Here is a 27,151-nt window from a genome sequence, read left to right on the forward strand (position 1 = left end):
TAGTGGTGAATAACTTAGAATTAGCAATCACTGAGCTATTTATCTATAGCTATCCATCTATCCTTATTTAGAGTCACTTTTCTGATACAAGTAATTAGGGCAGATCTACACTTACTAGGAGGTTGGTGCTGCAGCAGTCGATTTCCCGGGGTAGATTTAGCGGGTCTAGTAAAGACCCACTAAATCAATTGCCAATCACTCTCTTGTTGACTCTGATACTCAACCACAATGAGATGCAGAAGGGATGTTGATGGGAAAGTTTTTTCCATCGATCCCCAACATTGGAGGCTCGGCAGCAACTCGACCTAAGGTACTTCAACTGCAGCTATACTATTCACATAGCTGGAGTTGTGTACCTAAGGTCAACATTATACCGTAGTGCAGGCCTGCACTCAGTCACATATATCTTGAGAAAAGGGATAGCGAGAAGAAATTTTATGAACACTTTCAGATAGTTAACATGGACAAAGTATTTTCTACTGACATGAGAGGGGTATAATCATGTAACTGAAGTTTAAGAAAGGCTTTTTATCCATAACAGTACTACATGCCAGTACTCTGTATTTGGAATTAATTCCAGTTGACTGTAATTGCTGAAGTATAAGAGATGCCTTCCGTAATGGAACAGATTATGACTTGCAGGCTGCAAACCTAGTGGGTGGAATTTGAGATGTTTCAATGACTCTGTTGTTCCTGTATTGCTAAAGTGTATCAGTGTCCTCCTTAGATTCTGACTCTAAATGGGAGGTGGGTCCTTATATGGAAAAAGTGGACTAGATGGACCACTGGTTCTTTCCATCTTCAAAGCACATGTATATGTTATTTGTATTACTGTAGCTCTTAGGAGCTCCATTCATGGATCAGTATTCCATTGTGCTAGGTGCTGTACAAATAATAAGATGATCCCTGCTCTAAAAGGCTTACAGTGTCATAGCAGGTAGCAGTTTACGTGGCATGGCTGCTCAGCACTTGGGTCCCATGGGTTTTATGGTGCAGTTAGGTAAGATTTTATTTTGTTTGGGGGCTTTGAAAGCAGATGAGTAGGTGGAAAGGAGAGAAGGTGGAAGTGATACGCTCATTTTGCAGTCATCCTACTTTATGAAGATCAAGTTGCAAATGTCTACTTCATACATCATTGCCAAAAAAAATCATGACCATGCTGTTCTTTATTTATCTATTGTCAGAGATGAAATATCAAGTACTGAGAATAAATCTTGTTTTTCATAAGATCAGTTGACACACTGAGGCCAGGCAGCATAAAGCTTGTGTCTAATAAGCTGAGCAAATGTGACAAGGAACTCAAAAAGGGAGCTTTGTGTACATATGCAGTCTCTGTGTGTTGGGTGGCTTAGCATGTTTGTTTTGTTTCTTGGTTTAATAAAGTGACTCTTTACTCAGAGGGACCGTTGTGATAATTTAGTCCTATATCCTGTGAGTTGCAGGCCACAGAACCTCACCTACTCACTCCTGAAATTGACCTCCAACCTCTGACATAGTACCTGAAGTTCTCCCAGAAAAGCCCATGCTCTTTTTACTCACATTTGAACCCTCTTAACTTCAGTAATCAGGAGATACTCAAATTGAATGAAAACCCCAAATCATGTTTAAGATCCTTCAGAGGGTAGGTAGCCATGTTAGTCTATACAGGATAAACTTAAAAAACAACAAATAGTCTGGTAGCACTTTATAGACTAACAAAACATGTAGATGGTATCATGAGTTTTCATGGACACATCTGATGAAGTGGGCTGTGCCCACGAAAGCACATGGTACCATCTACATGTTTAAGATGTCTGTGTAGTTTTTATGGAACCATATGCTCTGTGGAGCTCCATGCTTACCATGTCTACATTTCTGCTATAACCAAGGCATGAGACTCAGTTACAATACTGTTGTCTCCTCATTTGGTTACAACCCAACGTTCAAGTACTGTAATGATGTGAGCCAGATCCCTCATCTGGCATAAATCAGCTTGGCTCCATTGACATCTGTGATGGCGCATTGGGGTCACCCGTCTCCTGCACCCCTAAATGGCATGAACAGACTACCCAGCCAGTAGAATGGAGGTAGTTTATTGCTTCTCCAGGATATAGCACAGCACAGATGTAATCTGGTTACAGGAACTGGGCCTGAGAGGCCTCAGTGCCCCCCTTGAGATGGGGGAGTCCCAGCCCCCTCCTCAGCTCCTTCTCCCCTGCTTTCCAGCCAGGAACTAACCACCTCTCCTCCAGCCCTGCCCCCAGCCAGGGCAGCCTTGCACCTTCCTTTGTTTCTCCCCATGGGGGGTGGCTGGTCAGACCAGTTTGGAGCCACCTTCGCATAATGACTCCCCCCTTCCCTGCTGGGTCTTGCTACAGACAGCAGAGGTTACCACAGCCCTAGCAAGGTCGCCACTGCCCTAGCAAGGTATCCCCACTACGTCACAACATCAGACCTATGTTTTAAACCGACTGGATCCCTGGCCTAAAATATTCATCCCTTACCATCCCTTACCCTTCCTTTCCCTCGCACCTCCAATCTAATGGAGTTATGAACCAAGTTTTCTAGTTATGTAGTAGCAATAATCTTTAATGGACACATTTTAAACAGGGATACAGATATTCTTGCACTTTGGATATTCTGTGTTTGTATGGATTTCTGGATATTGTGCTTGTTTGAATTTACTATAGCAAAACATGTTTAGGAAGTATATTTCCAGCAAAATCAAATGGAGTGGTGGGGAGAGGGTATTGTTTTTAAAGAGGAACACCACCACATTTTAAGGTAATGCAGGTTTATGGGAACTGCACCTTCTTTCCAAGCAGGATGGTCTCCATCACCATGATTATGCACTTCTTTCTGCGTAGCTATATAGCCTGGGCACCAAAATTGACTGATGTACACAGTCTGAGTCAGTTTCATGCTGTTACTCCTGCTACTGGTACTGGAGCACCTTACTTATCTGTTAGTTATTTCTGCTAACACCCTTGAAGCCATCACTGTAATAGCTCAGCTTCCTAAGCATCGTCTTCCTTGCCGTCCGCTGGAATGAAACAAGGGAGATGGACAGTAGAAAAGACAATGAAATGAAACTTGGGTCAGAGAGAGTGAAATAAAAGGAGACTCTGTGATAGGCTGGGTGTAAAAACACAAGCAGAAATCAGAATGTACTGAGAAATGCAATAAACTCATCGGGCAAATGAGAAAGGAGACAAGACCCTAACAAGCTGCTTTACTCTAATAATTTAACATTTCTTAATTCTAAAACAGGGTGGGACTCTTTGTGGTTTCAGTTGCTGCGAAGCTCATTGGTGAATAATAGGACACAGGCCAAAGTAGCCGAAGAGCTGGGTATGCAGGAATTTGCCATCACTAACGACAAGACCAAGAGACCTGTGGCTCTTCGGACTAAGACTCTGGCTGATCTCTTGGAGTGTGAGTGCCATTGTGGGATCGTAATCAGACTGTCAATAGAAGACTTATATACTTAATTCAGTATTTAATACTTAAAAAGTCAAAACGTAGAAAAAATAGGGGAAGCTTCGTGACTATGTTGAATAAGTATATTGTATGAAGATAAAAGGCCCTTATTCTATAAGGATCGGGGGAGGGGTACATTGTTTAACAGTACTTTAAAAGAAGTATTATTTTAAAATGCATGTTTTAATTCAGGGTTTTGGTTGGATGGTTCTATATTCAGATCTGTACTTCTTTGAGGGATGGTCCTTATGTGTGTTTCACACATGGGTACACATGCATACCATACACCCAAGCCTAGACATTTTTCCGAACAATGTCTGTTGGCCTGCACATGCACAGTAGTTCTCTTTGTGCTCCCAAATGAAGGAATAATAGGCAGTATGAGTCAATGCATCTCCAGTTCCTCCTTACTGCTGCATAGCCTGAGTTAGAATTGTGTCTTCCTTCATGTCATTTTATTACCCATCAAGAAAACATTTGCAAACCATTATATTTTTAGATTAGTAGTTGCTACTTAAGAAGTTTATAGTATAGAGCATTTCTCCCTCGATTGGAGGACCCTTCTCTGGCTCCCATATTATACCAGATTCCCAAGATTCAAGAATTGTCTCTCTTGCCCTTGATCCTTCTCCATCGGTGAAGAATATCAACATTGCCTGTACTGTCTGGGTGAGGCCATATCTCTGCAAAGTGCAGTGTCCGTCTCTTGTTCCAACTCACAACTCAAGAAGCCTGGGAGCGTCACCTATGAAAGCACTTGATAGAGAAGACTGAGTCCCCTCTCTAATCTGGGTCAGGGAGACCTCCCTGAATGTTGTCCTCAACTGCATAGCAGTGCCTCTCCAAACAAATGCCTTGGAGTCTTCCACATGTAAGCACAGGGATTCTTCTTCCAAGGTTCCCCATGAGAGTCAAGGACACTATTATGAATGCAAAAACAGATCATCGTTGAAGACTGTCGGTAAGAAACAAGCTTCTTCCCCCAAGGCAGTCCACATCAGGTGAAGCAAAATGCAGGACAATGTAGCACTTTAAAGACTAACAAGATGGTTTATTAGATGATGAGCTTTCGTGGGCCAGACCCACTTCCTCAGATCAAATAGTGGAAGAAAGTAGTCACAACCATATATACCAAAGGATACAATTAAAAAAAATGAACAAATATGAAAAGGACAAATCACATTTCAGAACAGGAGGGGGATGCGGGGGGGGGGGGGAGGAAGGAAGGTAAGTGTCTGTGAATTGATGATATTAGAGGTAGGGAGAGTGGGATGTTTGTGAGTTAATGGTATTAGAGGTGATAATTGGGGAAACTATCTTGGTAATGGGTGAGATAGTTCAAATATTTAAGTCCTCTAATACCATTAACTCACAAACATCCCACTCTCCCTACCTCTAATACGGCTACATTTCTATCACTATTCCACATCAGGTGAGACGTCATGAATGAATCCCTAATGAACTGGCTCCAGTGAAGATCCCCATATCAGAGGGCAAAGTGCATTAAAAAGGAAGATCCACTAGTCACCTACATACTAAAGTGCAAAGACAGATGTTTACTTGTTCTGGCTAGAAGTGCAGGTCTGACCCCATTGTTGGTACTGCCTTGTCCATCTAAAGATTCTCCAGTAGCTGCAGAGGCACTGGATTTGTCAAACTTAACTATGGGAACTCCTCAGATACCAGGGCACACGGGATATATGTCCTTACTCTGAAGGAGGAGTCTACATCAGTGACCTAGGAATCATGTCATTTCCAACCATTCAGAAGGACTGCCCTGGTACCTGACGCTATCGATGGTGTAAAATGTCTCAGATAGTAGCCATGTTAGTTTGTAACTGTAAAAATAATAAGCAGTCCTGTGGCACATTAGAGACTAACAAACTTATTAGGTCATGAGCTTGCATGGGTAAATTTGTTAGTCTCTAAGGAGCCACAGGACTGCTCATTTTTACCTATGGACTAGTTCTCTGATTCAAAAGAATTGGAGAGTTGTCAACCTACACTAGGAATGCAGGAGAAGAGCTATTGTACACACGTGGACCAACAGACATTGCTTTGAAGAATTTCCGCACTTAGGTGCATGGCATGCATGCATTCCCATGTGTGAAATATAAATAAGAACCATGCATCTTGAAGAACCTCCAGTTACAGTGAGTAAACTCCACTTTCAAGGGCCTAATTTTAAAATACTAGCCTCTCTCTTTGCATCTTCCACAAGACACAAAGAAGGTGATTTAAGTACCTGATTTTCAGGTGCAATCAAGAACTTATTTGTTGACATGACCTGAATTGTAGCCTGCAAAGAACTGGATGTGCAAAATTGTGGGCTCAGAAATGGAGGGTTGGTACAGGTGTCATCAAAAATTTGTCCCCAAGAGTAAAGCTTTATTGGCGTTTGAGTCAGGAGGGCAGGAGTTCTGTCAAATCAGAGGTTGCAATTCTGACATGCTCTCGTTACATAGAGCAAGAGATGAAAAACATAATGAGTCTTGTGGCACCTTATAGACTAACAGATTTATTGGAGCATAAGCTTTCGTGGACAAGGACCCACTTTGTCAGATGCATATAGTGGAAATTCCAGAGGCAGGTATAAATATACAGGCATAAGAAAAGAGTTCCAATGAAGAGTAAGGAACTCTTTTCTTATGCCTATACATTTATACCTGCCTCTGGAATTTTCACTGCATGCATCTGATGAAGTGGGTCTTTGCCCACGAAAACTTATGCTTCAATAAATCTGTTAGTCTATAAGGTGCCACAGGACTCCTCGTTGTTCTTGCAGATTCAGACTAACACGGCAAACTGTCTGATACTTGAAAAACATAATGTAAGGATATCTCTGTGCTTCCCTGAACTCCGGTTGGAAGTTTCAAAATAACATTTTCACAGAGAGTACAGGGTAGGGATGTTAAAAAGTGGTTAATTATGTAACTTTAACCACTGAAAATCTCAGCGATTACATGCTGTGGGCTCTGCAGCATAAAGCTTATATTGCAGAGCCTACAGCACAGCCAGGGAGCAGGGCCAGAAGCCCTGTGTCTAACCAGGAGCCTGCATATAACTGAAGCCTAGGGTTATCTGTTAATTGTTTAAACGGTTATACTATTGCAACCCTAATTCATAGACACATAGAGCAAGCCTCTCAATCCATTTATGAAAGTTTTTGCCATTCTCCTTCCAAGCCAAAGTGAAATGACAATAAATACTGTGCCAAGAAAGTAATCTCTTCCCAGAGCATTTTAATACATTGTATGAGAAGTTTAAATCTGTTGTCTCTTGCCAAATCCTTTTAGTAAATCAAAACTGTTCACAAACAATCGTGATTTATACCTAAGCATTTATAGTGTACCCAATAGTGATTTATTTCTAAGAAATCCTGCCCTTCTGGTTAAATCACAGGATTAGGAGCCAGGGTCTGTTCTTGACTCTGTAAATGACTTTGTGTATGAACTTGGGTATTTTGTGTAACCTGTTCCTGACTCAGTTTCTTCTCCTACAAAACAGGGATGACACAAATATCCACATCACAGCAGTATTGCGCAGCTTAATTTATTGATGTTTTTAAAGTGCTCTAAATTACTGTAATAGTGCTATAAAAGTGCAAAGCACTACACTCTTCTTGCATGGGTGGTAATACCTAAATATTTTGTTTCTCAGCTTTTATTGCAGCACTTTACATTGATAAGGACTTGGAGTATGTTCACACTTTTATGAACGTGTGCTTCTTTCCACGATTAAAGGTACAATCTGTTGTCTTCATATTTTCTATTTCATTGCAATTTGAGGTGTTACTGCAAACTCTCATACTATCATTGTGGATTTATTGTAGGAATTCATTTTAAATCAGGATTGGAATGACCCAAAATCCCAGCTTCAGCAATGCTGTCTGACTCTTAGGACGGAAGGAAAAGAGCCAGACATTCCTTTGTACAAGTAAGGACCCCTGTAATTCTTTTTATTTTAACAAACTAATTATCAGTCTTTGTTTTACCCAGTACAAGGTATGTTCAGATTCTGAACATCTTTCTTCTACTTTGTCTTTATTTTAAGATTCCATTTGATCATGAGTAGGTGTTAAATTGTTCTGCCTGTTATTTAAAGAAATAATGTGTCTGCTTCCAAACAAAAGATATTAAAAGCAGTCTTGTTCTGTTTGGGAATAGAAATTGTTGAGCCAAATTCTGAGATCTGTGTGTTTTAATCACTGTAAAGTTGAATTAAGAAGACTTCTGCTTTTTATGTTACATAAGGCCTCCGTGAATATATTTCTCTAGGTTTACAGGTAATTTTTAAATGAGTCATTCCATAAAGGATGAAAAAATTAAAAGTGAAAGGAATATTCAGAATGCTCTAGTACAATGAGTGAGGAAGATTGTCATTTGGATATAACCATTGTCTGGGAGTTGTGAATCTAAATTCTGTTCCCACCAGTGCCATGTGACCTTTGTGCCTCTCTTTCCCCAGTTGTAATATAGGGATTATACCTACCTCACTGAGGTAATATTAAACGTTAGCTCTTTCCCATCCACTCCAGTATGAGTGCAATGTAAGTAGCTGGAAAAAGGAGGAAACAAAATGCTATCAAAGTGCCAGGCTTTAATTATCAGTATTTATTATATCCAGAAATAGCCAGGTATATTTCTCATGTTTATTGAAGTAAAGTTTCATATGAAGTGCAGTGTGCTCCAGTGAAAATTGGTTTGCTTCAGAAGTATGACTGAAAAGTGTTACTTTGCAGATCTGTTTTCTCAGGTCTTAATATCTGAGAGCTTACTTCCTTATCTTCATGGAGATAGATACAAAAGAAATTAATCTCTGTTTTTTGTCAAACCCACTGAGTGTAAGTACAGTATGTTTGTTCAGTTTTTTATGATAAATTGATTTGGATAGTACAGCTCAGAGTTAGTCTACATATGCTGTTATCTTCCTATTGTCTTGTTTGATTTTCCTCCCCTGGAGTTCTTTGTTTGACTGCATTTACAACCAGTAGTTTTCTTCTTAAAATCTAGGGTGTGTTTTGTTTGTATATACATTTGGGTTTGCACAGCTCATTAGATGCAGAGTAGTTTGGTTAGATATTTCAAAAATTGATATGAACTTTTGCTGCTCCTTCTGTTGAAAAACAAGGTGGTGGACAGAACTCATCTTGGCGGTGGGGAGAGTTGGGTCTGAGTGAAGAGATAAAAGGAAAAGCAAATTCATTGTGTGTCTAGGGAATTGCCTCTTTTTCCTTGAGACCGTTCTTAATGCATATCATAGGTTCTCACTGAAATGGAAAGGTGGTCTGGTAAGTGACAGAAACGATTACTTTTTTCTGATGGAGCAATGTATTTATTCTGTGAATTTGTCATGTAGAGGAGCAGCATATCAAATATCTACTTCCTTTTAAACCTTGTTAACTCTTTACAGTTTATGGGCCAAAATTTCAGTACACATGGGCTGACTCGTCTGATTAAAAGTGTGTGTCCAATTGCATAACTACTTTTGGCGTGAAATTAAAACTGGGTCCACAGAGTTGCAGCAATTGAATGAGCATGGAAGCATTTTTGCCTATTGATCATCCATTTACTTTTTTAATTGGCCCTATATGTAAGCTCAGCAGTGTTAAATAAATCTGAATATACAGAAAGGCAAATTTTATGTATATGCTTTGTTTTAGCAACCATGGTTTTGGCATGTTCTGGCAAAAGTAATATATACAGCTAGAATTCTACCCTCTGACTGTGCTAATTTTGTTAAATGGACTGAAAGCTTGGTGATATTTATGACACTGATCGATTTATTGTTTCGTACTTTCTGCTTGAACAAATTATGTCTTTCTTATCTCAGGACCTTGCAGACAGTAGGACCTTCTCATGCCAGGACATATACAGTCGCTGTATATTTCAAAGGGGAAAGAATAGGATGTGGTAAAGGCCCAAGGTAAAGTGGAAATGTATGAAATGATTTTAATAAGCAAATTTGATTGTGAAAGACTCTGAAATGACAGCTAAGGAGATGAATATCTGATGATTAGTTGCGGAAAAGGTAAAGTAACTTGAACCACAACTGTGCCACTTTATCCACACTACTGTGCTTCTCTGCCTTAACCTTATGTTAATGGGGCCATATAATAGTGGCTGGAGATAATTCAGTCTCCATGTCCAATTAGTCCTTCACTTCTCTGCCATTGCCTTTTTATTTATTTATTTTTACTGGCAACCTCCAGCCCTCATTATTTTTTGACATAAAAAAATTAGTCATTTTTGTAATGATTTAAAACCTGTAAGATTATTAAAACAGAACCATAAGTACATAATTTTCACTTGTGGCACAGAATCTTTGTGCTGTCAAAATGTCATTTGATATTTGCTGTTCACTCCTCTGTCTTTATTCATTTTTTTAACTAAAACATCCATTTCACAAATGAATTACAAAACAACGTTCTAATAATCTTATTCATCTAATTTAAAAAAAATATAGGAACTATGGCACTATTACGTATACATTTGCAGAAAACTTGATTTATCCACTATGTTATGGGACTGACTGACCAATGAATGTTTGAAGAGTTGATCAAAACAGAGTAATATGAACCCCAGATTTGAGAATCTATAGTCTACCCAGTGAAGCATAGATAAATTTACCATATATTTGTTTGGTTTTGACAGTATTCAACAAGCAGAGATGGGAGCTGCTATGGATGCACTTGAAAAATGTAAGCAGTTTTCTTGGGAAATAGGAAAATTATTGTAATTTACTCAATTGGGTTTTCTTGGGGGGAGGGGGTGGCAGACAATGCATGTTTTATGTGGGGGAAAATAGTCCAAAGAATGTTCACAAAATGCTATGAGCTTTTGAACTTTGATTATTAATAGTTTCCATAAAACTTTTCACAAAGTCAAATAGTACATATGACACGTAGTCCTGGTCGACACTAAATGGGAAGGTCGAAGTAAGATACACAACTCCAGCTACATAAATTACACAGCAGAAAGCCAATGGGAATCAAACAGTCCGGTTGGCTTCTCTTACTCCTCATGAGGAGCAGGAGTACCACCACTGACGGGGGCACTCTTTGAGTTTGGTCTAACTGGTCTATACCACCCCTGCTAAGTTGAACTCCAGAAGATCGACCACAGCAGCATCAATCTTCTGTGTGGTGTAGACAAGCCTATATTGTTCAAAGGGAAATATTCAATAAGCCACAAAGACTGTGGTTGTCCCTTATTATACTTAGTTCCTTAATCACTTCAAGTTTTCCCTTCTTTAATGTGGAACAGAATGGTAAACTTATGTGATAAGGGTGAGTCCACATTTCATGGTGTCTGTTGTGATTAGGGGTATCCATCTTCTAGAATGTTTGATAATGTGAACAGAATAGGTCACTTCTAGGACCAGGCTATGGAACAGTGTTTAAAGCCTAGTTCCTCAGATGTACTGTAAGTTGTTATAACTCCACTAAAGTCATTAGAGCTAAAACAATTTACATGAACTAAGGATCTTCCTCTTTGGTCTTAAACCAGAGGTCACCCAATGAAATGAATAGACAGGAGATTTAAAACAATCATAAAGAAGGATTTCTTCACACCGTCAACCTGTGGAACTTCTTGCCAGAGTGTTACCAGATTTGTCCATTACTCTGGGATATGCTCATTTATTAGAGTTACTCTTATGGGACTGGCGGGGGGAGATTAATACTTCTATCAGTGTGCTGCTTGTGCTACTTGTGTTCTCATACGGAGCTGAATTTTCCCTGCTGTCAATTCCCCCCAAGACCAGAAGTATAAGTATAGCTCCATCAAGGGCTATTAGTCAAGATGATCGAGGATGTAGCTCCATGCTTCTTCTGCCAAATGGTAGCACTAGATGAGGTGGGACAAATCACTCACCGTGTTTGTTCATTCCTTCTGAAGCATCTGGCACTGGCCAATGTCAAAGACAGGATACTGAGTTAGACGGACTGTTGATCTAATCCAGTATGGCCATTATGTTTTTATGTTCTTATCTCTGTCCTCTCCTTCGGGTATTGGCCCAAACCCGCTATCACCACCTCAGACTTGTCTGACTTGAACTTAAGCCTGATACAGCTCAAATATGCACTCGTATTTTTCTAAATGAATATTTATTTTTAGTCTGAAATTATTAACATTTTCATTGATAAAAGTTGATGAACATTGACTTCACAATATACACAGTAACCGATGCAAAAATATTTTTATCAATGATAATATTTATAGATAGGCAAAATAAGAAAAATGGTGCTTGAGAATTTATTAAAGTAAAATCAGTGATTTAGAGTTTTAAATTAGACTGGTCACACATGAACAAACAGACGAATAAGACAAACAGGTTTTATTTGTATATTTTGATGTGACATTGACAATTAGCATGTTAATGGGTTTTGCTTTAACTTCTAAATCTCAACATCTGCTGTCATTTACTAATTGCCTGACCCTCTCCATAATTTCCTGCAACTGTGAAAAATTAAATAAATATATATATTTTTTAAAAGCTTGAACATAACATGAACATTTATAGTCTCCATTGAAATAAGAAAATGAAAATTGAATTCTGCAAAGCATATTTGTTTGGGAGTAACTAAATTGTTGCTTTTGAGAATGGAGTTAGAAATGGTCTGAAGTAAATAGGATGAAATTCATTTCAGGACAAATGCAGTCACGTACAAAATGGGAAGGAGTACTGCAGAAAGGGATTTGGAGGTCAAAGGATCATAAGCTAAGAATGAGTCAATAGTGTAACCCTGTTGCAGAAAAAGCAAACATCATTCGTGGATGCATTAACAGGAGTGTTGTAAGAAAGACACAAGAAGTCATTCTTCTGCAGAACACTGCACTGATAAGGCCTCAACTGAAGTAATGGACCCTATATTTCAGGAAAGATGAGGACAAATTGAAAAAAGTGCAGAGACAAACAGCAAAAATGATTAAATAGCTAAAAAACATGACCCAGGAGAGAAGATGGAAAAAGTTGGGTTTGTTTACTCTGGAGAAGAAAAGATTGGGGTTGAAGGGGTGGGAAGAGACACACAAAAGGTTGTTACAAAAAGGAGGGAGAAAAATAATCCTTTGAGAATAGAACAAGAAGCAATGTCCTTAAATTGCTGCCAGGGAAGTTTGGGTTGGACATTAGGAAAAACGTCCTGTCGGGGTGGTTAAGCACTAGAATAAATTGCCCAGTGATTTTGGAATCACCATAATTAGAAATTTTTAAGAGCAAGTTAGACAAACATCTGTCAGGAATGGCCTAGATAATACTTGGTCCTGCTATGAGTGTGGGGGCCTGGACTAGAAAACCTCTCAAGGTCCCTTCCAGAGCTAAGATTTTATATTAATTCAGAAGTCAGCTATCATTTTTCTAGTCAGAACACTGCCATTATGCTGGGTATCAGGGATGCTAACATGCTAACATTTTTTGTATGCTAACATAAAAAACAGTAATAATGGTAACATCGGTACAATACTAAGAACCAGTTGCTCTTACTTTGTCTGATATTTTAGTTGCTCTCATTCTGCTGTGTTGATTGTATTCTCACTTCACTTTTTCAATCTGTTGCCAAGGGAACAAAATGTGAAACCAAGTATTATTTGGACATGTTACGATGTCAGCATTTTTATAGTCTCTATTTCTGAGTATATAAGAATTGGCTAAGCTCCAATTCTTGAGAGAAACAAATGTTGAAATGGTCTTGAAACTAGGGTGGTCTCATGCTGGATCTCCAGTTTTCTATTGAGCATTAGAAATGAATGAGGCAACATAACAGCATGGCTTTCTTTCTATCCTCTGCTAAAAGAAAAATAAATAAAAAATTGAAGCATTCTCTGGGCTACCAGCTGCCCTTTATTAATGTAAAATATTTCTCCCTGTGTCAGATAACTTTCCCCAGATGGCCCATCAAAAACGGTTCATTGAACGGAAATACAGACAAGAGTTGAAAGAAATGAGGTGGGAAAGAGAGCATCAAGAGAGAGCCCCAGAAGAGACCGAAGAAGTAAGGAAATAAAAGGAGGGCATGGAACCAATGGCATATTTACTTACTTAATAACTCTATGGCCTATGGAGACTTAACCTAGTTTCATGCAGATGATGAATGAAGTGTGCCTGCTGACAGCAAATACAGAATCATGCTTTCTTTTAAAAAAAAAAGTTTATTTTATTCTGTTTTAGCTGTAAAGTCTTAGGGATTTTTTCCTAAGGGTTTTTAAAAAAAATAAAACAAAAACAAAAAAACCCTTTTAGCTTTTATGAAAAATTACGTCAGAGTGGTGTTTGTTTGTTTGTTTTAAATTTTGTCTTGTATGAAACAATAAAGTGTTAATTTCAGAATCACGCCAAGAAAAAAAGCATGATTTAATTAGTGCCTCCTGTGTTTGAATGCTTCTGTGCCAAAGACCTGCAAACACTGTCACACACTCACTCAGTGTTGAAGAGGAAAAAAGAAACTATCGTGGCCCTGATAGTGCAGAGACTTGAACTGGTTCTTAAATGTAAGTGTGTACATAAAGTTAAATTCATGCTTCAGTGATCTGCAGAAATTTGGACTTTTATAAGTTTTTGGCCCATCATAAGTACAATAAATATATAGCAATTTATCATGGGAATATTTGTTATTTACTCCTGAGGGAATTCCATGCCACAAAATTAAAACTTTTGCACACAATATTTTAAAATTCTGCATATTTTATTACAGGCAGTCCCCGGGTTACGTACAAAATAGGGACTGTAGGTTTGTTCTTAAGTTGAATTTGTATGTAAGTCGGAACTAGTACATATTATAGGGGAAACTCTAGCCAAACATTTCTCCAGAGCTCAGATTTATTCTCCCACACCTCACTTCCCTCAGTCCTTTATTCTCAAGCTGAGGTGTCTGCTGAGAAAAGCCGCTCCGCGTCTCCCTGGTCTGCTGGAGGGGGGCGCTAGCTTCACGTCTCCCTGGTCTGCTGGGGGGAAGCAGCTAGTGCGGGGTTACCTCACCCCGTTTGTAAGTAGGGATCCGATGTAAGTCGGATCCATGTAACCCAGGGGCTGCCTGTAGTCACGATAAAGGTTGGACCTTCCTGGTCCAGCACCTTCGGGACCTAACTGGTCCCAAACGAGGAAGTTTGCCAGACCAGGGATAGTCAATTCTAGCTCCTTTGCTACTGGCCTCCGGGTTCTTCCCAGGGGCTCCCCTCTCAGCCACTGACCCGCTGCCAGCCCCAGCCACTGGATTCCGCTGCAAGTCCTGGTCGGGCTCTCTGCACTCCAGCTCTGCTCCCAGCCCCTGAGCAGGTGCTGGCCTGCCAGCTTCCCAGTCACAGGACCAGTTCTGCTCCAGGCTTCCCAGTTGCATGACCAGCTCCGCTCTCCGTCATCCTGGTCAGGCTCCAGGCCACCTACTCCCCGAATGTGGGACTAACTCCTTTCCCAGCCTGGGCTCCAGCTCCACACCAGGCCACCAGCCTTCCGGCTGCAAAATAGGCTTTGCTCCCAGCTCCCTGGCTGTGAGCCAGCATCTGGGCCAGCTGCTCCAGATGTGGGACCAGCTCTGCTATCGGCTCTACTCAGGATCCCTGGACCTGGCCCCCCCCAGCCATAGGACTGGCTCCAGGACTCCAGCACCCCAACCGCAGGACTGGCTCTGCTTCCGGCCCTGGCCAAGATCCCTTCCCCCAGCCACAGGACCAGCTCCACTCCTGGCCCTCCTGGCTGGGCTTTGGGTCACAGGCTCCGGGTCACTGGCTTCCCGACCTTCTCTGCCAGCTCCCCAGACATGCTCTGGCTCTGGTCCCAGCCATGGGCCAGACTCCAAGCTGCTACCTCATCTGCCCTCGGAGTCCCAGCAAGGTGGCAGGCAGCTGGTCTGTGCTAATACAGAGGCAGAAGCACAAGGTGGCAGGGGCTTCCTGGGAGTGGGGCCAGAACGCACTGACTGCCGGCCCCACCCTTGGGGACTATAGAATAATGGTCTAACCAATAAGAATTCATGTGGTTACATGACTATTCTGTGACCCGAGTTACCACTGTACTGAGTCCAATATCTAACATCCCTAGTTGCCACTGTACGGAGTCCAATAACTGGTATTTGGCTAACGCATGCCTTCTGGAAAAGCAACATGTCTTAATCTGAAGACATCAAGAGATGGGAATACTACCACTCCCTTTGGTAGTATTTTTCAATAGCTAATGATCTTCATTACTAAAACTGTATGCCTAATTTCTAATATGAATTTGTCTGGTTTTATATTATAGTTATTAAATATTGTTATACATTTCTCTGCTGGACTGAAGAGCTTTTTAGTACCTAGCATTTTCCCATGTGCAAGGTCATTATATACAGTAATCAGATCACCTCTCAGTCTTCTTTTTGATAAGCTAAACAGACTGAGCTCTTTAAGTAAATTATTTTCTCCAGCCTTTGAAATTTTTTGTGGCTTTATTCTGCACCCTCTCCAAATGTGATAATGCATACCTGGTGCATGATACATCAAATAATTTCATAATCAGAGCCATATTTAGCTTCACATAGAGAACTTTGAGAGTTTTTAAAAAGGTGTTTCTTTCACATAATCCATCCCAGTATGACAAGTATTTATAGTGCTGATTCAGCAAGGTATTTCTAGCTTCTGCTGAATGTGTATGACAGGAATACCCAGAGCAGGTCATCATTATAAAAATGGATTAAAAGTAGACCCTAGGATGGCTGAAAACTTCAGTCAATAGAAGCTTCACCCCATAGTGTCACTTGTGAGCTAATCAAAGTCCATATTTTCAGAAGCATGTTTTTCTATGTAAGCCACCACAAGCAGAAGTGTGTTTCTGAAAATCTGACCCCAAATTGTTCCGCCCCACTCCCTAATGATAATGCCTATTGCTCTGTACCAATGCTAAATATATTTAAAGCCTGGAAAGAGAAAACATGCTATAATTCCCAAGAGTGCTAAACCAATACTGTTGTGAAATTGGCATAGGAAGGCAAGGTAGTGATCTCTGTCAGCTACTGCTGCACTGTGTCTTCTGAGAAGTGAATGCAGCTCCTTAGCAACGTCAATGAGTACACAAAATGCTAAAAAAGGCTTTGCTTTGGTATTGAGTATCTCATTTGCAAATCCCAACCACCTTTACAGGCATTAATTTAATTAATTTAGTTGCACATTTATATGATACTTCTGTTAACCCTGTCAAACAACTTTGAGTTCACCGCAAGTCCTAACACATGTTCCCATTAAAAATAATGAGCATGACTCAGATCTGAAAGATTCCCATTTTTCCAGGGGTTCATCAATTGAAAGAGCCCGCCTGGCAACATCACCCACAATCCCTCCTCTGCCAGAGTGCCTGCAGCTGGCCTATCTGCCCCAGCAATTTGCACTGCTTCTTGAGTGTGGTTACCAATGCACCTGAAGTTTACTTGGATTCAGCAGGTGGAGCCCTTGTTGCCCTTTCAAGCTGCCAACCACAAGTGAACCCACAGGGTAGTTCAGTGCTGCAAATGCTTCCTGGGCTCACCTGGTGACGGCACCATTTATTGGGAGGTAGGGGGCCAGTAGTCCCACCCCCTAGTTTGAACCTCCTGGATTTCATACTTGAGGTCTGCTTAAATCTAAGTACCCTGATTCCAGAGACAGCTCTTAAATGCAACAGAGTTTGAGCTGCTTGCAGCTTTGCCTTTGGGGCAGGGAGTTTGTTATAAAAAGTGGGAGGCAGGTGATTAAGTTCCTTTTGTGTTTTTTGTAGAAAGGAATCTTTATATACTGTTGTCTCAGTCTAAATCCCACCAAAACCAATTGAAAGTCCACCAGTGATTCTAGGAGTTTAATTCTGCTCTCGCTAAAGTGGCAACACAACTCTGAGTGCAGACTCCTTTTAAGCCTCTTGACTGAGGCCATATCTCCCTTTACCAGAGGATTGCTGCTCTGGGGTTTGATTTAAGGGGTCTAGTAAGGACCCACTAAGTCAAACACTGAGGGCTTCCCTGTCAGCATTTCTCCCATCAACATCCCACTGTGGAGACAGTGCCAAGCTCAGCTCAAGATATGTCAATTCCAGCTACATTATTTACATAGCTGGAATTTGTACTTTAAGCCAACCTTCCCCCCACAGTATAGGCCTGGCCTGAGACTGACAGCAATATGTAGGTTCCAGACTATACCATTCAGCACCTCTCCTTAGAAGTTCCAGGATTCTCCAGCTCTTTGAGGTCTGCCTGAAATTACCTGCCCAACAATCTTTGGAAAAAAATAGAATGAAAAAAGAAACAATTTGCTTCTCCCACCTGAATTTACTGTTCTCAAAAGCTAAAGTACATAAGGTATCTTCAGCTTTAGTTATGGGGAAAATAATGAATTGGTTTCATTCTTTGAAAACACTCCATTCACCTTCTTTTGTGTGTGTGCGCTCCTTTCCCTTCTCCCCGCCAAATTCTGATTAGCTTGTCAATATTGTGCAGTCTAAATAGAAAATCTCCTGTCCCCATCCCTAGTTTTCAACTGATCTACCCATCCATTTACATAACTATACATCCTGCTTCTTGCTGTCTGTGACTTTCCGTTATAAGCATCCATTAAATCCATCAAAGTGAGGTTTCATTAGCATTTACGCAAAAGACTGATTAGGAGTTTTGTTTAGGGGGAAGGCCACAGGACCATTATCTAATCACTTCTGCAAGCTCCTCCCCAAGAAAGAGATTGAACTTTTTATCTTAAAATAACAAATTATTGACAGACCCTTGATCCTCTCTCACAAGTACATAATGTACATTTTAGGACACAGATGTGAGAAGTGGCCACTTTTCATGTTCAGTTCCAAATGTATTAAAAAGGTTGAGTTGCAGGAAATTTGAAAAAAGTATCGAACTCGCCTCGGAAATATGGTGGGGGTTTTTGTTTGGTTTCTTTTTTTTCTTCTTTTTTTGCATAGACGTAAGGACTCTAGGGAAAGCGGAAAGAAATGCAGGAGAAGAAAATATAACTAAATCAAAACTACATTGCATTTCTGTACACTAGTTGTCCAAAGTCATGCTGGGTAGGTCTTCCTGGTACTGTCACATCAGTACACCAATGCCCATCTGTGAAGGGCATGGAATGTACAGAATACCAGAAGTGAACACTGTCTTGGGCATCTGCTAGCATAAGGGGCACAGCTTTCCCAAACCACCAGACATGGCCCCTCCCACACTGCCCCCAGAATACCTGCTGTAGGCATTCTGGGGGCGGAGCATTATTCTCAGCACAGCATTATTATCCTGTGCTCTAGGGCAGGGAGGCTTGGGCCACATGCCCTCCCCCTCTCTGGTGTTCCAGGCTGGTGAGGCTGGGTATGTGTCTCTCTTCCCCTCCTAGCAGAGGGGGCAGAGTTGTAGGTGGGTTTAGGTCTCCCCCAGACCAAGCTGCATTTACCCTTGGACACCGTGCTTTACAACATACATAAAAGGGCAACATAATTGTTCTAAGAGGCCTTAAATGTTGATTAGCAGTGTTCTTGCAGCCAGTTAATCCCAGGATATTAGACACACAAGGTGGGTGAGGTTTTATCTTTCATTGGAGTATTGTGTGCAGTTCTGGGCACCACATTTCAAGAAAGATGTAGAGAAATATGAGAAGGTCCAGAGAGGAGCAACAAGAATGATTAAAAGTCTGCATGACCTATGAAGGAAGTCTGAAAGAATTGGGCTTGTTTAGTTTGGAAGGGAGAAGACTGAGAGGGAACACGATAGCGGTTTTTGGGTATCTAAAAGGGTGTCACAAGGAAGAGGGAGAAAAATTGTTCTTTGACCTCTGAGGATAGGACAAGAAGCAATGGGCTTAAACTGCAGCAAGAAAGGTTTAGGCTGGACATTAGGAAAAACTTTCTGTCAGGGTGGTTAAACACTGGAATAAATTGCCTAGGGAGGTCATGGAATCTCCCTCACTGGAGATATTTAAGAGCAGGCTAGACAAACATCTATCAGGAATGGTGTAGTGGTACTGGATCCTGCCGTGAGGGCAGTGGACTGGACTCGATGATCTCTCGAGGTCGCTTCCAGTTCTAGTGTTCTATGATTCTATGATTGGGACTTCTGCTGGTGACAGAGACAGGTCTGTAATCAGAGGGCCACCATTAACTACAGTGTGAAACAGATTGCTTAGTGTAATCCACACACTTAGGCTACAGCTATACTGTAGCCTTCTTCCAGAGAAGCTTATGCAAATGAAGCATGGCATGGAATATTGCTGCACTTCATTTGCATAATTAATGAGCAGCCGCTTTTGCACACATTTTTTCAGGAAGAACAGCTATTGTGCGGGGGGGGGGGGGGGCTGTGCAAAAAGGAGCCGTCTACGCAGCTCCTTTTTGCGCAAAAGCCTCTGGCACAAAAATGGCTGCTAATCAATTATGCGAATGAAGCACAGCGATATTTCAGGCCATGCTTAATTTGCATAAGCTTTTCCAGAAGAAGGCTACAGTGTAGCTGTAGCCCTAGTATGGTTCACCGTCCCATGCAGTGGCACCTAGACAACAGCAATAGATAAGAACAAGAGACCTTTACAGCCTGGGCTAAAAGCCACCTGGCTTTTAGCTCAAAGGATAGAGGCTCCTATACTAAGCTCCCAAGATCCCAGGTTCAAATCTCCTGGATGCGGTTGCATTAGCGTTATTTGTTAACATATATTTCAAGGGTCCATTCATGGTGACGTGGCCGATGTTGAAAAGAGACACTAGATATATGAGGGTATGTCTATATTACAGAGTTTTGTCAGAAAAACAGCCATTTTTACTTCCTCACTGAAATCACGTTCTTTCGAAAGTAAATCAAAAGAACAGAGGGGGTTTTCTGGCATTGGTAATCCTCTGGCTATGAGGAAGAAGCCTTTTTTTAAAAGAGCTCTTTTGGAAAAAGGCATGTGTGGATGGGGAGGGTTTTTTTTCTGAAAGAAGTGGCCTCCAGGAAACAAAGCAGGTGCTCTGATGGCCACCCCGTCCAAATTATTCAGGACTCTAGAGTTCCTGTCTTCTGGACCCTCTCAAAGCTGTAGGCACCCTGGATAAGCTTTGTGGCAGAAAGCCAGCCTGAGAGCAGCACCTCACCGTGGGGTTCTCCCTGCCACAGGCCTTGCCAACCATGGCAGAGCCTCAAGCCCCCCACGACCTCCCTGGCCCTTGCAGGTAGCAGCCCCAGGGGTCCCAGGACCCACCCAGCGGGACCAAGAGGTGGGCACCCTCCTGGTCTGGAGTGGAGATTCTGTCCCTCCTCAAGCTGTGCAGTGAGGAAGACACCTTGCAGGATCTCCGTTCCAAGCGCCACAATGTGGAGACATTCGAGTGCATGGCCAAGAACCTGGCGGAGCATGGACACCCACCCCGGACCTTGAAACAGGTCCAGAGTAAGGTGAAAGAGCTTCATCCAGGATATGTCTGGGTCAGAGAGCGCAGCTCACACTCAGGAGCAGTACCCCACACCTGCCCCTACTACCAGGAGCTGCACTAGATCCTGGGGGGTGGGGAAACGTGGTGGACCATGGCCTCCAGACCCTCTTTGTCACCAGGTCAGAGGTCACAGAGGAGGAGAACCGGGAAGACCCGGAGGAGGAGGAGGAGGAGACGAATACCATCACCATGTCCCTGGAGCTGGTGCCAGTCAGCCAGGATGTCTCCCAGGCCTCATCAGACACCGGTCAAGGATCTTCAGGGTAGTGGTCTCACTTTGTCACACACACGGCAGGGGAGGTGGGCGCACAGCGGGAGAGATGCGAGTGTTGCTCGGGCTGGACATTGTGCTGCCGTCTGGGCATGTGAAACCACGTGTAGCATTAGTGTGTGGCACGCGGATGCAGCAGGCAGCCCCTGAGCATGGGTGGGATCCTGCTACCAGGCTCAGGGAAGGCCACACACATTTGGCCACGGCGGTGGGGGGCTTCCCAGCACCTGCCAAGGCTGGAAGCAGGCTAGCCACAAGGGCGTAGGCAGACCGAGGAGTGCTTCACACAGCATGCGGGCATGCCTGCACATGCGAGGCAGGTGTGTGTGCGGACAACAGGGAGGGCCAGGCTGCTCCCGGCTCCTCTGATGCCCATGAGGCAATCCCACTGTGGTTGGATACTTCCCTTGCCTGCTTGTCTATGAGCTGGGAGGAAGGGACCACTGGGAAGCAGGCAGCACAGTCCCCTGGGCATCTTGGGGTCCCGTGAGGCATGACCTTGCTCCCAGGACATCCCCCTCCTTTACTAAGAGGACTGTTGGTCGCTGCTCACAGAGGAGGGCACGGCCTCAGGGACAGTGTCTGCAGGATGACTGACCACCTCTCCCTCTTTATGTTCTCCACAGCCGGACCAGCCGGGACTGAAGGCAGAGCCACACCACTCAAGCCAGCCACCAGAGCCTGGGGGACCTGAAGGTGCACCATGGTCAAAGAAGACCTCATGCACCAGCACATCAGCATCCTGCGCTACATGCAGCAGACCCTGGTGCACAAGGTCCGCGAGGACTTGGAGTGGCATAACCGTGCATGAAACCAGCTCATACAGCGGTGTGATAACATATGTGCCATCATGTCACACATGATGTCACACCTGCCTGCTGTCACTGCTCCGGGTTTCTACCTTCCTGCCCTGCCTGCTATGCCCTTTCCCCCTCTGCCTGTCCCCCCGCTATGCCCATGCTCCCTCCCCATGCCATGCCTACACCCCCTTCCCAAGTGATGCCTATGCCCCCTCCTCCAGGCCCCCTTCCATCCCTGACCCTGCTGCAGCCTTTCCTCTTGTCCACCCCCTGGGGTTCCCAGACCCACCCCATGCGGGTGGCACATCTAGCCGCCCTCCTCCCCCTCCATGTTTTGAGCCTCCCTCCCGGTTTTGAGTCCCCCTCCCCCTGCACACCTTTTTTTTACTGTAATATAAATGCAGACTTCGTTTTGTTGGCTATAACACAGGAGTTTTTATTGAGAGATCAGGGAAGACGTGAAGGGAGGGGTTGTGGGGAAAGGGATAGGGCAGCAAGCCAGAGGCCCCTATTGGGAGGCCCTGTGGAGAGTTACTGGGGTCTTTGAGAGACTCTCAGGCCCTCCCAGATGTGTACCCCGGCCTGATGGGTCTGGAAAATGGCAGCTGTCCTTGGCTGCTGGAAGGCTTGCCCCTCGTAGCCAACATCTGCCCCCAACCTGGGAGGAAAGCCTCTCCCTTTCTCTCCACAATGTTGTGGAGGACACAACGTGCCACAACCACCTTGGGGATGTTGTGCTTCCCCATGTCCAGGTGGGTCAGAAGGCGCATTGTACTTGGATTCGGGCCTGACTGAGGTGAGCATTAAATTGGTCCCAGCTGGGATCTAGCCTCTGCATCGGGGGGGGGGGCGCAGGCTGCGTCCCCACGATGCACAGTGGCATCTGCAAGTTCCCAATAGCAAGTTCACACCGGGGGAAGAATGTGCCCACCTCCAGCTTGCCGTAGAGGCTTGAGTTCCTGAAGCTGCAGGCGTCGTGTGCCCTGCCCAGCCACCTGACAAAAATGTCCGTGAACTGTCCACAATGGTAGACCAGGGCCTGCAGCACCATTGAGAAGTAGCCCATCCAATTACTGTACTGGGCCGCTTGATGTTCAGGTGCGCGGATCAGGATGTGGGTCCCATCAGTCGCTCCGCCGCAGTTTAGGAACCCCAGGGCAGCAAATCCAGCCACGATTGGGTCCACGTCTCCCAGGTAGATGACCCTCTGCAGCAGGATTGAGGGTATGGCCCTCACCAGCTGCAGAAGGAGACAAACAAACACACAAAATGGAGAATGAGAGAGGGAGTGCCTGAGCCCTTGGGAGGTGCTGCAGGTGGGTGTTACATCTTCGGAGGGCGGGGCCGAGCCAGGCACACAGCTCCCAAAAGAAGGCCTAGGCTTTGGTTGCATACATCAAGAAGTACATTGATCACTTCTAATTATGTGGTATAGTGATGACTGGAAGCTTTTTAGGGTGGCTTTTGGATTATTGTTATCACCCTTCTCCTTCATGTTCTGGTCAGTTTGTATTTCAGATGATGGAGTACTTACATACTTTTTCATGTTTACTAACTTGCCATGACTACCACAATAAAAGGCTATGTAATATAATCAGCGTCATAGCCATTTGAAAACCCATTTGAAAACTTTGGTTCATCATAGAAGGGCATGTGTGTTGATTCCCTGCATGCTCTTCTCATTTGGTCTTCCCTTATGGGGTGGTAGACAATGCTTGTATATGCTAGCTTCTCCTCCCATAGGGATCAGCCGGAATCTGGAAAGGGTCACTCCAGAAACACTTTGCATCAACAAATTGGTAAGGAAGGCAAGATAAATGATGGAAAAAAAATGTACTCAGAAGCATTACTAGTTGACTTATGTCTCCTTCTCTAAATCCTTACTGTAGCCTCCTCAAAGGATCTTTAGGGCATTCAAGAAACATAGCTACCTGTTGATGTTATTTATATGGCCTCCATTATTATAGTGTATGAGAGCCTCACAACCTGTAATGTATTTTATCCTCACAGCACTCCTATGTGGTAGACCTTTGCTATTAACCTCATTTTACAGATGGGGAACTGAGGCTCAGATGCACAGAGATCAATGGAAGTTGGGACCTTAAATATCTCTGTGAATCTGGACCTATATGATTTGCCTGAGGAAACTCAGGCAGTCTTCTGAAGAGCAGGGAATTTAATCTGTTTCCCAGGTTCCAGGATGGCATCCTCCTTTCACTCCCTGAAAACCTGTTGGGTTTCTCCTTGCACACCTGATGTCATCCTTGAAGAAAGCGAGGTGTGAATATGCTTCTAAGAAAACAGAAGCAACTGAAGCCCAGTTAGCTATATACTTCCCAGATATAAGAAGGACCTTGTTCCCTTAATGCGAGCATTTCAAAAGTAATCAGTTTTGAATGGGAGCATCATAAAAAAGCAGGCCTCTAAACAGGCAACCTTATGAACATCTATTTGTTCCAGACAAAGCTCTAAACTCATAGTACAAATGCCCCAAATTGATATGGCAGTGACAAGTGAGAAAAACAAAACAGAAATCCTCATTAGAGGGTTTTTTTTTACCTTAAAGACCTAGGGTCTAATCCTGGCCCAGTGGATGTCAGTGACCCCAGGAAGACTGAAGGAACACTTCAAACAAGCTATGATGCCTCTGCAGCCGATCTCCCATTATTACCTCTGACAGCTGCTTTGCCAGAACAGCTCTGACATTGTGACCAGCTTTAAACATTTCTTTAAGGCCAGCCACAATTATAATTCAACTGTCATAACTATTTCCAGAGGGATAGTTAAATTGGCAAACAAAAAACAGCCATCCTAAAAATCAGCAGCAGTTAAAAATGCTATCCAAGATCCAATTACAAAGTTCTCAGAAAAACTAATGAAAATTCTGAAGAATAAAAATTCATAATGACCTCATTGTACAGGTCAGCCAAAATTACTTCATCAGCCTTCTGTTCCTGGGATGATAAAAATTGTCAAATATATTATGAAAACCTTTTAACTTTGTCTTAATTAAGAAAAATAAACTCAGTTCCATCTAAAATACTATTTAAAACTATCTTTGCTCTAGTCTAGATTAAGACTTCAGAAACTTAAATCTTGAGGCTCCAAAAAACCAAGTCAAAGATCTGAAATTCATTTTCCTTTTGCAAAGGCCTGTCAAATTTTGGAACTAAGATCTTAATCTAGCAAATTAGTCAATGGGACTACCTATGGATTTAAAATCAAGCATGTGCTTATGTGTTTTGCTGAATCGGGGCCTAAAATAATATCTAAAGAGTCTGTCCTGTTACCAAGTGACCGTGGAACTTGAAGCCTTCATAAACAGTGGCGAGCAGAAGAGTTTTTGCTCTGTGATTGTTCTCTAAGACTGTTTTTGCTGCAAAATTGTATTGTCTTTCATAAGGGATTTAGCGTTGCTATCTATTTCTTCAGAGCTTCCCTTTCTTTACTTACAGTTAGCACATATAAAATCTGTTTCTAGTTTGTAATGAGCAAAAGAAGATAAATGTTAAGCACATTACAAGTGCACAGGGCTAGATTTCCAAATGAATGGTGCTGTACCTAGAAAGGCAACAGACTTAAAAAACCCAAAACAAATAGAGTTTATTTTTGTTGCCTGAATCCTTGTGGTGCCATTTCATGGAATACCTGTGGGGTGTTTTATGAGATAATGTAGGGTCTTAATAAAACTTGGGACACTTTGCTAAGTGCGTTCTTCAGCCTGTGGTGTGAATTTCTGCAACTGGGTCAAGTTCATCATCTGTTTTAGCTGACAGTGTGTGTATATAATGTGCATAAGGAAAGACAGGCAGTGGGGAAAGGACTATTACATGAAATACTCAAGAAGAGATATTCCATCAACTCTGACCACTGAGGGATAAATTAATAGACTGCACAAAATATATATATTAGCCACTTTCAAGTAAATAATAAAAATATATTTTTCAAGCTAATACAAATATGATGTGCCCTTTGAGATAATTGACAAGTTTTAAAAATAACAAGATTTGAATTTTTTGTAAAATCAGAAAATGAATCATTCATCTATCTATCTATCTACCTATCTATCTATATCTATCTATCTTTATATATATCGGAGCATGTCTGTCTGTGTGTCTCTATGCAAGTCTGTTTGTTCAAGAACTCCTAAACCATAAGAGCTAGACCATCAAATTTGGTAGGCAGCTTCTTCTTCTAACGCAAAGAAAGGTTGGAGTTTGGTTGTGCCAGGACAACTGGAAGCCCTGGAAAAAGGATGTTTTCCATAACATGCAAAGCGAGGGACCCCTGTTCAGAGAGATGTGATATGAGAGTGTCCACTGGGGTGGCAGCCATACCCCCAATGAAGTAGCCAGAAGGGCTGGGGCTCCACCATCTTGCCTGCCAGCACACCAAGTATGTAGCCCCCCTGCTCCAAACCCTTGCCCCTTGGCCACAGGGGACAGAAAAAGGTCCCGGGTAGCCGGGAGGGATCTGCGAGAGAAAAAGACCCCTGGTAGCTAGAGTGAGAAAAAAGGCCCCTGGCAGCTGTGGGTGCAGTTGAGGGGAGAGAAAAGGCTTGTGTAGAATGGAAGTGGATCCCCCAAGCCTCTCCTCTCCCCCAACCCTGATTCCTGAACTCCCCAGCCTCCTGCACTCCCCTCCCCTCCATATCTCCAGACCCCCTATCCTGACTCCTGCACACTATATATCAGTGGTTCTCAAACTTTTTTGGCTCTGGAGTAAAAATTTATGTGAGTAAAAATGTTACGTGAGTAAAAATGTATGTGGAGCCCCAGCAGTATGTGTTGTACCTATCGATGTTTCCAGTTTGTCAACCTCGCGGAGCCCCTGGAGATGTCTCGCGGAGCCCTGGAGCACAGTTTGAGAAACACTGATATATGAAAGGTAAGAAAAGATAAGAATATATACTTACCTTTTCATATAAAAATGCAGTTGTTAAATGCAGGGGAGATTGGCTTTATAATGCAACATCCAATAATGTCTGTTCAAGTCCAGGGTAACAGTGTCAAATTTGTAGATGCATACCAATACCATACACTCTGTCTCTGTAATTGGCTGGTGAGATTCCTTTGTAGAAGAATGGCTACTTTTAAATCCATGATTGAGTGACCAGGCAGGTTAAAATGTTCCCCTACAGGTTTGTGTGTGTTACCATTTCTGACGTCTGATTTGTGTCTATTTATCCTTTTTTATAGTGACTGTCCAGTTTTGCCAATATACATTGCAGCGG

The 27,151-nt window shown here is 42.7% G+C and overlaps 1 protein-coding gene across 2 annotated transcripts in view; it reads left to right on the forward strand.

The window, feature by feature from the left end:
- DROSHA (drosha ribonuclease III) overlaps positions 1-14,029 on the forward strand; it is a 99,825-nt gene extending 85,796 nt beyond the window's left edge. The window contains exons 27-32 of one of the 2 annotated variants that reach the window (XM_006114260.4): positions 3,273-3,414; positions 7,120-7,202; positions 7,292-7,395; positions 9,292-9,384; positions 10,113-10,159; positions 13,335-14,029. In XM_006114260.4, the coding sequence (XP_006114322.2) occupies positions 3,273-3,414; positions 7,120-7,202; positions 7,292-7,395; positions 9,292-9,384; positions 10,113-10,159; positions 13,335-13,465 (600 nt within the window). In that variant the 3' untranslated portion in view covers positions 13,466-14,029. Of the gene's footprint in view, positions 1-3,249; positions 3,415-7,119; positions 7,203-7,291; positions 7,396-9,291; positions 9,385-10,112; positions 10,160-13,334 lie in introns of those variants that run through there. The other variant, XR_012901729.1, reaches the window with a different exon arrangement.
- Positions 14,030-27,151: the final 13,122 nt, after the last annotated feature.

The sequence above is a fragment of the Pelodiscus sinensis genome, chromosome 2, assembly GCF_049634645.1.
Source record: "Pelodiscus sinensis isolate JC-2024 chromosome 2, ASM4963464v1, whole genome shotgun sequence".
Lineage (NCBI taxonomy): Eukaryota > Metazoa > Chordata > Testudines > Trionychidae > Pelodiscus > Pelodiscus sinensis.